Source organism: Tripterygium wilfordii, chromosome 11, assembly GCF_013401445.1.
Source record: "Tripterygium wilfordii isolate XIE 37 chromosome 11, ASM1340144v1, whole genome shotgun sequence".
Taxonomy (NCBI): Eukaryota; Viridiplantae; Streptophyta; class Magnoliopsida; order Celastrales; family Celastraceae; genus Tripterygium; species Tripterygium wilfordii.
The window spans coordinates 2,826,349-2,839,011 of NC_052242.1; the positions used below are offsets into that span (position 1 = coordinate 2,826,349).

At 37.0% G+C, this 12,663-nt stretch overlaps 1 protein-coding gene across 1 annotated transcript; it reads right to left on the bottom strand.

Annotated features, from left to right (window-relative positions):
* Window positions 1-522: 522 nt before the first annotated feature.
* On the bottom strand, window positions 523-9,866 carry LOC120009635 (oxysterol-binding protein-related protein 1C-like). Its single transcript, XM_038860286.1, has 10 exons — window positions 9,021-9,866; window positions 8,402-8,758; window positions 5,887-5,986; window positions 4,556-5,004; window positions 3,706-3,861; window positions 3,008-3,175; window positions 2,792-2,932; window positions 1,778-2,008; window positions 1,338-1,451; window positions 523-848 (listed from the first exon to the last, which is right to left on the bottom strand). The coding sequence occupies exons 1-10, from the start codon at window positions 9,504-9,506 to the stop codon at window positions 681-683; spliced, it is 2,370 nt and encodes a 789-aa protein (XP_038716214.1). The 5' UTR covers window positions 9,507-9,866; the 3' UTR covers window positions 523-680.
* Window positions 9,867-12,663: the final 2,797 nt, after the last annotated feature.

The window sequence follows — 12,663 nt, forward strand, 5'->3', positions numbered from 1 at the left end:
ACTCGAGCAGGGCTGTTGAACCAATGGATCATCGCATGTTACGATCTCAAGTTCTACATCGAACTCTCCAACCTCACAAGCTAGTTTTTTGGGTGTGGTTCTCTCAAGGCTCATATCAAATGGTACCATACTAAATCCCTAATCACAACAGTCTAGAACACTTTCAAGAGAATTACAGACCTCTTTTACTTTCAATCAACTGCCATGACTTAATTGGTATACTATCTCTAAGAAGCCCATTGACGATGCCTCTGAAATCTGAGTAACTAGTTACAAGGTAGAAGCCAAGCTGGCGCCTTTCCCAGATACTGAAGGGACCAAATGCACCACAACCTAGCTAAGACATTGCCTAAAAAAGAGCCATTTCTCTTGTTGTAACAGCCCTATGTCACGCTGAGGGTGACAGCAGATGCTGAGCATTCGCAATGCATGCAAACAGGGGATAGGCATATGCCAGTGCAGGCTTGGTGACATGCCGTCCGCGCATAAATATCCACATCATTCAAATAAAAGGACAGGAAATAAGGTAAAAAAAAAATTCTTTTATTACCTGGCAATACCTGTGCGTTTACTTAAATGAATTTTGTGGCACTTCAACTGCTTCGTTACAGAAGAAGTCATTAGCCCAGAAAAATGATCAAAAACGAGCCGAGAACCAAAGATAAGGCGATTGAAGAAATTTATTCCAGGGGCTGATCAGAATGGGTAGGACCAAATATATCAGGACATGAGCCCCAATTGCCCTGTTCTCTGGCCTCCCAATATCCACCAATATAGCGATACGTGTGGCTTCCTTTATCCATTGCAAACCAACGAGGCTTCCATCCACTCTCTTGCATCTTCCGCGCCTGATTTGCAAAGGAAACAATAGACCAATTAGATGCCATCAGAATAGCCCAAGCTTCTAAGCAGATATTTTAATGTAGATAATGTCCAAGAAATTCTCATCAAAAAGCATCTCCACCCTAGATATTGGTACCAAATTGCTTCATAAGCTTCACTATATCTTGTGATGCATGATATCTAGTGTGTAGATTTTTCCCCATACGTTATAAATTCTGCACAGATGTCGTTAGTATGTGTACTTTTTACTCAGTTGCACATCCTACATTAACACGTCAAAGGCAGGAAAAGTAGAATTTGTTTTGTATCTAAGATGACAAAACCAATCCGAAAGCTAAAATATTAATATCCAAAGGCATTACAGGAACCAGTTATAAAATGCAAAGCAGTGCATAATTTATCCTACAAGCTTCTAAACATGTCCCCAAGAATTATTTGTTCTGTGCTCATTCCACATGGTATTGATGCCCATAAAAATGATAACAATAATTCACCTGACGTTGCTGCTGCTCTAGCCGCAGTTTTTCTGAATTGGCCATATCGAATTCCCCATTCTCTAAACACCATTGATCAGGTCTCAGCCTTGAATCTGTAGGTGGCAACTGTTCCTACACAAGAATAAGGAGGGAGAGGGACAGAAATATTCAATCAAAATGCACAAACTACAGATAGGGCATCCTCATTCTGTAAACAGAAGTATATTTTCTCAACTTTCTGAATATCTCTAGAATAGCGAGAATCAACTAATTAGTCGAAAAGTTGAAACAATTCCATGGATGACTAGTGAGTTCTTCCGGCCTTAATAAATCAAGTATAATTACAGAGTACACCCCTAAATACCATGAGCACGAATAAGTGTGTGTACTGTGAACCCACATACGAACACATACATGGGCACCAGGCTGAATTGCAATCAGCTTGTTATAGCACTCACCTTCAGTCCAGGCATCAGCTCGTTCAATGTAATGGCGAAGCTTGTAAAGTTATAACGAGTGGGAAATCTGGGAGGCTTGCTCCGCTTCCAAAGCAAATGTTGTTCAGAGGGAGTCCCTGGTCCTTTCCCCTTACCAGAATAGTCACCAATCATATAATGCATGCTCTCATCCCACTTTCCAAATAGGGTTGCCACTGTTTTCCCATTCTTATCTTGAACTATACCTTGCACCTGACAAGCATTCCAGTTTGAATAAGTCAATAAAGTCCTTTTGTTTCTTCAAAAAATAATTTCACACACTGATGGAAGCAAAATCCCATCATGTCTTAGTTTTTTTAGTTTTTAGAAATGACGTAAACCGCAGTAAACTATTCAAAAATCTTGGATTTTCCCATCAAAAGATATAATTCAAGTTACTAGTATCAAATTTTAAGAGTGCGTATTGCAAAGCATTGCAATGAGAATGGGATTCAGAATCCAACTGCCATGACCACAAGTTGTGATATAACTTAAAGCCCAAGTTGAGTAAGTAATGGACAATCAATAATTGGATTCCTTTTGCTCACAAAAGGGAAAAAAAAAATGGATAACCATTCTCATTACATACTTGTGCAAGAAAAGTAGCCTCAATATTTGAAAGTAAGAACTGAATTTGAAGCTCAAAAACTTTCACCTAGGACTTAACCCCAGCAAGTTATATTCCCACAATACAAAGAACAGGAGAATAACTTAAAACTGCACAACTTAGGAACATCCCAAAGCAAACATAATGGAATCCTGGCATCAAGTATTTGCTAATGAGAGGTGAATTGGGATCCAGCTTATACAAAGTAAGAACGTAGTCACATTTTTTTTGTGCCCCTTATTTATTAATTTCTATGACAGCATAATGTGGAACTCTGCCACTATTTTGCATCACTTGTCAGGACTATAAAGAATAAGTCACATATGCATAAACTAATTTGATCTTACATCAGCAAATGTAAAACATTTAATATGAGAGGCTGAGAGCACCTGATGAGGATTCCGGTCTATAATAGACTGTTCCTTGAATTTCAGCTTACACGAATATCCACAATTTCCCTCTATACGCATGGTACCATAGTGATCGCAGTATAACTTTCCTAATATGAGATTGTATATTGATGTCGTAACCTGAAAGAAAGAAGTCCAATTTTCAACTTTGAAACCAACGAGGAAAGAACGCTACTTTATTATCAGGTCTTGTACCTTGCTCCATTTGTAAACTTCTCCATCATCAAACTCCAAGGTCAAAATACCAACAGGATCAAGTTGAATTGAACGACCCCAAAATTTGCTTTTCAGATTGCTATCGGCCCAAAATTTCCATCCCGTACCCTCACAATGGCATGCAACAATCATGGGATGATGACTGACCTGACACCAAAGTTCATAGTTATTAGATATTTTCATTCTTAGCATCAACAGAAGGCTTAATTACACATATTTACAAAAAATATTTCCGCTGTGATAAAATTAGAATTTTTATTAAAAAGTAGATTAACGAGAATAAATTCTACATTGCTAATAATATCATCATAATCATCACCGCCTTAATGCCAAACACTCCATTCTGGTGTCAAGGACATATAAAGAAAAAAATAGTTGGAATCACTACATCGATTTTCCTTCGTCACTCAATCCTATCTATATCTATGCTCGCTGCTAATATAATAGCTTTCACCGCCTTGGCTTAATGTGTTACTAGGCAGAATTATATTGCTCTTAATTTGGCAGTGAAATATCAAAAACCACTAAGCAGTTGGGCTGGAGGTGAAATGCATCAAAACAACTGTTATTTAACTCCCCTAAAAGGTACTGGAACTGAGCATTATCATCTATATGCAGCACAAAGTTGACAATAGAAGAAGATTATCCGTTTGAACTCTTAGATACAGAGACCAAACCTTCTCTGAGAAAAAACGAAGGCCTTTGTCTGGGTAATCAGCCTCATACGTTTCCCCAAGTAATGGGTTAAATGGTTTGCAACTTCTTCCATCCGTTGAAGCGTAACCAGACACAGCAAAAGCAGCCACATTAAGAATTCTCATGAGGCTATTACCCTGCAGCATATAAAAGAAAATTCTAATATAAGAAAAGAACTGCACATTTTAATTCATAGAAAGAAGCTTATGGCGCACCACATATACTATTGCAGCATCAAGAGCCTGTGGATACATGATGTGCTTATATTCCTTTTTCTGAATTAACTACTGGGACACAAGTAGCAGAGTTCAAAACGGAGACATCTATCAGATCAGTGCATAACCAAGATTCAACTCCTATGTTCAACTAATTGTTAGAAATAAATTTTAGACTAAAGTTCTGGAAAGTAGATAAAAGCTCTTCCACAATCATATACACAACTCAGATGGAATTACTCATTCTAAATTTCGTCTCCACAAATCATATAACCAAACACACATGACCCAAACTTCACTGAAACTTGAAACAATACTGCGTGCATTTTTATAATTTCCAAAAAAAAAAAAGAGTAAATGAAGCAGTAAAAAGTTTAAGTAGTATGAATATGTTGAAAGAAACAAGGTTTCAGATGAATACAGAAGAATGGAAAGAAAAAGTGTAAAGATACTTAATCGATATAAATTGGTGCATCAACTGAGCATGACATGCAAAGTAATATGAAAGACGTAGAGTGGCAGATACTTTTTCCATAGGAAAGCATTAAAGCAATATAAAATTAGTCGTATGAGGAGTGAAACCATAATACCATCAAATTTGTATATTCAAACTTACTCTTTTTCCCCATTCATATGCCCGGTCAATGAGATACGAATATTCCAGATCTTCAAAACACTTCTGTAAAGAAGAGAGAGGCTCATTAAAGTAAACTGGAAGACAAACTCTACTGAGATCCTTTCCGATGTTATCCTTAATCATTGACCAAAGACTGACACCCTTCTCTTTTTCAACTGGGTCTGGTAATTTCTTACGCCGCTTAACATAGGGGTAGTTTCTTCGAACAGATTTCATTGAAGGATCAATGTCGTCATCAGATTCCATTGCCCATAGCCCATCATCATCAGTAGAGAAAGACAATGTCTGAAGATCAGACCCATTGCTTCTGAAAGAACTAGATGAGAGAAAGTCACGTGTCTCAAAGAATGTATTATCCTCATCATCTGTTTCTTCCTCTGCAGCATCAACTCTTTCATTATCCTCATCAGATTCGCTCAGACTTCTTTCTGGTGGGAAGATGAAAGTGGTGAGTTTTACTGCTAAAACACACATGCATACACCGACTCACGCTGACACAAACTATTGAAAACTTCCAGACCTCTTGAGAAAGTTACGTCATATCATTGGTACTAAAAATGACAGTCAGCACATGGTCAAGTAATGAGAAGATAAAAACGAAAATATGACTGACAAATTGAAAGCATAGTAATGACAGAGAACGAGAAAAGCAACTGCCAGGCAGCGGGGAAGTGTCATTACAGTAACATAACTTATAACAAGTAAAACAGCAATCAAAACACAGTCCAGAGAAATGAACCATATATTTTTACAGGAGATATCATATTGCCTAACATTCGATGGGCTGATGGATGAATGTTAGTACTTGGCAAGCAAGAAGTAAGTTAAAGTTGCATATAACAACCACATTGGGATAAATCTTTCAAACATTATCAGTCCCACGACCAACAGCCAAGCAGACTATCAAAATTCTTAGATTTGATAAGAGCACTTATACTTTAAAGTTTCAATACACATGCTTTAAGACCACTGATGGGATCATGGAAACATTGATATGTACAGGCTGATTTAATGGACAAGTACATGAACAATCTTAAGTTAGCCATATGATTAAGAATACGGAATAAGGAACAAAAAACAGTGCGAGCTTTCCAAATTTTGGCAGTTTAAGTGGATTTAACTGATAAATAAGCTATTTAGCAGTTAAAATAAGCCAGAAATGCCTCATTCCTAACTGAAACCAAAAATTTCAAAGATTGCATTGAAAGCACAGTCCAAGTGTAATAATATGGGGGATAAAGTGTTTGCATTTCGCAGTGGCTTACAAACAAACTCGTGCTAGTAATGAGTTCTCTTGCGTGAAAGCTTACCACTATATTTTTCTTGACATAACACAGAGGATGCCCCTTGGTCATTCAGCTGTTTTTGGCTCTCATCCACAACCGTATTCTCCAGATCAACCTTTTCTGTCTACACAATATCGTATAAAATGCAATTTCTTAGCAGACACGAAAAATAAAAAAAGTACAGCCACATACAAGAATCCAAAAGCTCAAGTGAAACAAGCATGCACAATATTGATAAAAGATGTAATGGAAGTTGAAGCGGGGCGGGGGTTGCCGGGGGGGGGGGGTGTGCAGGCTTTCTTTTATCTTCCAAGCTCCTAAAAACATACAGTGGACGTAATTTTCCTTTAATACTAAACAAGCTACATCATGACTGTCATTAGCAATATATGAATTCTAGAATAATAGGGATCTTGCCAAACACAATTCTTAATAGAATAATTTGATTAACACTTCTGTCCTCAGTTAATGTCCTGAAACATTTCATGAAAATTATGGAGGCCATACTATTGAGCCCAAGAGGTAACGTAACAAATAACAATCGCTACCTTGCTTCCAATTATCATACATTGTGATTGAAGAGAAATTTCAGAGAATTTATGATGTATCATAAGCCACTTGCTCATTCCTCCGGAAGTATCGCACTTGTATACTTAAAATAAAGAGTTGCTGTCAGTCCTTTCATAGATACAGCAGAAATTTTTCTATGATAATAGGTAAAAACTCTTTTACATCAACAAGAAAATATATCATTGACAGCTAAAAAGCATTTGATGGGCACCTACGCATTCTTTGGAAGGAAAATGACCAGAGACTATTAAAACTTGCTGAATTTGAATAAATATTAGTGCACTATACCATCATTCCATCACCAAACAAAGAACCTAAGTCGGGGAAATCGATCCTGTAATCTACACTAGAAGTCTAAAGTGATAACTCTTGCCTCTAACAGTAACTCTACCATTGAAAGGCAATCTCCCGAGCACTTAAAACCACCACCGTTACCACACAAACACTGTAACTCCCTCAACCGAAACCATCAACAAAACCATATATGCAGAACGATGATCAGTTTTTTTACGACCTCTATTGCCCTCAGAGGCTCAGAGCAAGTGCAGTGCCACAAATTGCCAGACTAACACAAGGAGGATGGAAGGTTGTGGTAGATTGGCAACTAACATAAGACTTTGCCATGCCATGAAGATATATACATTAGATAATATTGTTTGGGCATCCCCTATTTATGATGGGTCGCATCACACCCCAGTTATTGATATATGAACACAGGTGCTAGGTCCAATTGTGTAAGGAACACGTTGCATAGAAGAGAACCCACACAGTACATTCAAATTGATTTCTCTTATGGATTTACATAGACAAACCCAAATTTTGTGGGACAAAATCTTTGATGATGATGATGGTGAAAGGAAAACACCTAGTTTAGTCTGCAAGGCCACCATAGTGGTGGAAACTTCCGGCAAGGGCACATGCATGCAGTATTACCCACACATTGCGATTCTCCGTGAAGAGTTGTTTTGTGGCTGACACAAACAACTTTACCATTTAGAGTTGCCAAGTTTCTAGGAAATTTTGCATAAAGGCACATCTATATTCAACACAAAGTTAAGCTATCAGATATTTCCATTGGAATACTGTAAAGAACATTGAAAATCTAGGATGACCATAACAGTAGGCAATATGAGGTATCTGAAGTCCTAGGTGACTCACAACACAATCTACAAAAACATGGTAACTGCAGATCTATAAGTCGAAGTAAAAAAGGTTGACAAAACATTGTGACTAAACTCATATTGTAGGTAGGACCGTAGGAACATTATGATAACAAAGCTACACTGCAGTGTTTAAAAGCAATATTCTGGTTATTCTAAAGCAAGTAACAACAAGCTATTTAAATTTTAATAGGATTTTTTATGTCCTAAAGGAGAAATTGCAACAACTTTTATACAAGAAAACTCTCAAGAAAGGCAAAAATCTATTGCACAATCTAGGGATGTATCTCATATTCCCATAATAGTAGAGCAAACCAAGTTTCTTCCTGATCTATTGTGTGCATTGAATTCAAGAGCAGTAAAGAGAGCTATTGGTCCATGTTGTCCATTCAACAACTAATTTGAGCCTCTCATGTAAGCCTTAACCCTAGCCACTTAAATCTAAAAGGAAGGAAAAGTAATACATACACTACTATAAACCAAAAACAATCATCATTTTCATTTCAATTTGAAAAAAGAATTCACTTGAGAGTTAATTGAAAAAAATTACCTAAACTGTCCCTCTAAGAAAATCTATACAGAGGAATCAATGAAGGGTTGAACAATTAACATCTCCTAACTATACAACAAAAAATCGAATCAACATCTCAGGTGAAACAAAAGCAAACCATCACAGACCACACTTTACACCATCTCCAAGAAATTTAATACGTAGCTTTGAAAAATTGTTGAGTATCCTGAAATGCAGTGGAAACTGTAGAGGAAGAAGAATTCCGAATTTGACGTTTCCTAATGTTCATGACATGTACCTCTAACTGGCGGAGGGTGTCCATGAGGAGCCATTGCTTCTGCTTAAGCAACCCAACCTGATTCTGAAGAGCAGAGAACTCATTTCTCATGATCTGCTCGCTATCGACGATTGCTGCTTCGCTTAAACCCTCTTCCTGGAGTCGCTGCCTCAACTTCTCTGTTGAGACCATTAGGTTGTCCGACGGAGCCATCAGCTCGCTGTTTGACATACGCGGGAACATGTCCTTCACTGCCTGCAATGCCTCCATCCATGCCGTTCGATCATCTCGCGTCTCTGCCCGTAAATGGAGCCTCTTCGTGCCGGTGAATATGGAGAATTTCTTGTCGTCTGATCTGCTTTCACGAATCGAAGAAACCTGCAAGAATACCAAGCCATGAACAAAAAAGGGAAAAAAATAATTAAAACTCAAACTACTATCAAAATTTGAGCTGAAACCAAATATTATCAGATGCAATTATCCGGCCGAATTTATGCCAGAACAGAACTTCGAACCAAAATTTCTATCCAAACAGCTTAAAAAACACATTAATATTCCACAATTAACGGAATCAAGCCACGAAAAAAAAAAAGAATTCAAACTCGAAATGAACCGAATAACGACTGCATTTGACGCGGACCTTAAGGTGTACTTCGCCAAACGGCTTGCGCCTGCGCTGCGAGGGGTTCCCGTGACTAGTACTCCTAGAAATCCTGCGCAGGGACTCTTCACCAATAACCTTGCATCCTTTCTCGGTCTCCTGGTTAACGATGATCTTATCAGGTCCATGAATCTTGTAATAAGACACCACACCGTCCTGCAATACAAACCACCTCGGCCTCCATCCTTTCCCGTAATTCACCCACTTATAGAGTATCCCCGACACCCCGTTCCCTACTATGTCGTTAATGACGGCGTCCACCGCCGGTGCCTCCCTACTCAGTCTATTTACATCGACGCCGTTCTGTTGGCTGTGATTCATCAGATTGTGGATTTGTGAATTAGAGCGAGCATGGCGGTTGTCGGATCGCGCGGATGTGGAAGTCATGACGGAGAGGTACGGCAAGGGCTTAGCTGGAGAGGCAGTGTGATCGGTCACGGTGGAGACACAGCAGAAGGTATGCATTGGTGGAATTCAAAACGAACGAAAGAGCTCGCAAACCCGACGTGGAGGCGCAGTGGTCAAAGCGATGGAGGCGTCTGCGGTTAAGGAATACGAGAAAATCTGGTTCGTTCTCATGTTATGCTGAACAACAAAAAATGAATCAATCGGAAAGAAAGGAAAATGATGAAGAGAGAGATAGAGAGAGCGGGTTGCTTGGAAAGCTCAGATACGTTGAAAAATAAGAAAGAGGATAATCAAAAGCAGAGGAATATTGAAAACTAAGAGATCGGTTAGGTTTGAATTTTTGAAGGGAGAAGTTTGAGCGAGAATTCCGGTGGAGGAAGAAAAGGTGTGTGGAGTGGAGTTGCCGGAGAGACAAGGAATCAGTTGGCACAGTGAATGCTTTTGGCGAAATTAAATGCAGGGCGGTAGTTCTAAAACGACAGGACATGTCGCCGTTTTTGCTATCTTTTAATTTTTATTATTATTTTGGGGGTTAGAGGGATTTGTTCGTATGTGGCATGATGTATGGAGAAAAGAGTATACTCTATAAATCTAAATTAATTTTTATTAATTGGCAGGTAATAAAAGTAAACCTAGTTGTATAGGACTAATTAGTAATTAGTGCCGTCGTCATTATGAGAAAAGTAGAAAACATATATGAGCCGGCATGACAGCCCAAGTGAGCGACCGGGGATAGGACCTGCACAATAGTGCATAGGTCGTATGACCGACGCACCATATTGTTTCGATCAGAATAAATATAATTTTTCTTTCAGAAAAGAAAAATATCATTCAATTCGTTATGCTAAATATTATACATTTAAATTTTTTTGTGCACAGGACATAGAATCTGTGCATAGAGCATAGGTCCTCCCCGAGTCCCCAAGTGAGGGCTGCATCTTGCTATTGATTCCATCCAAAAAAAATCAATTGGTGATAAGTCTGGTACAAAACAACCAATGCATCAAAATATGTTTTAAAATTTTGAAAAAAAAATTTAATAGATAGACATATCTTAACATTGTGAATGTAATAATGTTATTTTTTAAAAAAAAAAAAACAATTGATTCATAAAAAAGTCATATCGATTTTAAGCAACATTTTTTTATTTCATGTAATTTTTAGATAAAATGACAAATAGCGTAGTCTCAATGTCAAGACTATCTTTAGGAATTTATAATTTTTGTATGCGTCTAATAATAAATGAAAGCTTTTGGTCTTTACCAATTATTAATGAGATCAATTTAATTAAGACACCAATGAGAGGTGGTTCGGTTGATAATCGGTTGGGTTATACATATGTGTGTTTAATGTTCAATTGCAACGAAAAACATATTTCTCGACGATATTTCAAAAAAAATAAAAAATTAAGAGTGTCAACCAAAATAAACCCAAGCCTCAAAATGATCACGTAACCAATGGCATTCTTATACTCTAATACTCTTCTTCCGCGAAAGTTCTCTTGAGTTATCGTTGGAGCGTGTGTAACTCTATCTTTATAAATATGAAAAAGAAGTTCCCAATTGTGTTGTCAATATGCTAAGATTTGGCGTGTGGTGTCTTATTTGTATTCATTAGGAAGCATATCCACACGTATCCATCCTCAATTGAAAGAATCCACAACAAGTCGGGTGACAGCCTAATTGATTCTCATTCTTGTATTTATACATTGTGGTCAATGGTTCAATCCTTGTGAATAGCATCCACACGTATTCATTAGAAGCATAGATGGTATATATCATAATAATAATAGAGTACAAAAGCAAATAAGAAGAGTAAGAAGGAAGGATTTGGAAATCTTATATGATGAAGATTAGAAAATACTTCACTCACCCAACACCAACACAACGTAAAATTTTGTTTTACATAAATTATTAGAATTATAGACGAACATGTGTAGCCTGTTTGACATAACTTATTTTCAAGCTTATAAACTAATTTATATAGGCTTCAAAATTGAAACTTATTTTAGAGTTATGTTTATTAAGATAATATTATGTATAATATTATAAACTTTTTTATTTTATCTTTTAAATGAAATTTAAATAGATTTTTTTAGAGCCCGTAAGCTAACTTATGTTATAAGTTTCACCAAACACCTGATAGTTTATTTCACAGCTTATAAACTAATTTTTCACAACTTATAAGCTTAACTTACTTTGATAGCAAATAAATCCATGGATAGAATTGTAATGTTGCAATTTAGAGGTCACATGTATAATTATTCAAACTAGTTTCTCACATACATTATGTAGGATAAGGTCGGCGTGAATTTGAAAAATTCATGAAAAAAAGAAAAGAAAATGAACACGTGGAAAGGACCAGTTGTTGCGGAGTACCATAGAACAAAGAATCGGCCAATCGGGTATGATAGGGTTGACTGAAAAAGAGGCAGTCAAAGACTCAAAGGTTGCAGTTAGTGACGTGTCGAACATTCATTATTATATACATCGTCCTCATACTGGTTCCAACTCCTCATCCCTTTAGCAACCACAATGATAATTTTTTGTTAGGGACAGCAAAATTGGTTGGAATAAGTGTTTTATTAATGTGATCGAGACAACAAAATATATTGATACAACTATATAAATTTGATAGATTGACTTTTGTGTAATAAAGGTGGGATCCATTATCGATTTAAATGAAAAAATGTGAGAATATGTGAGACATGGGCCCCATTTTGGGCAAACATGTAGGCATTGCATGTGTTCATGCCTTGATGTTGGGGCAATTAAAAGGAGACAAACAAATAGGCATTGCTGGAGCATAAAAAATTTGATGGGCCAAGAAAGACGTTTTTTTGGCACTCATGCCCTAATAAATTGCAACTATTGTGGTTGCCCTTAAGCCATGTGGAATCCAACTGTGGATACTTCTCTTTCTCTTTGATTCTTCCAATAGTTTTTCAGTTTAGGCTTCGTTTGAAAACAATTTGAGATTATGTTGTCTAAAATATTTTCACTATTTAGTTCAACAGTATTTTTATATTGTCCAAATTACTGTAGTAAATTACATAAAAAGACATATGAGAAGAGTATATTTGAAGAGTGGCTGTATCGACATCCAAAAAAGTGGTCTTTGCATCCCATTTACGACATGCGTGCCAATAATTTGAGTATTCAATTATTGAAAAGTCTGTATTATATATTAAAATTTATAGTATTTTTAATTTGCT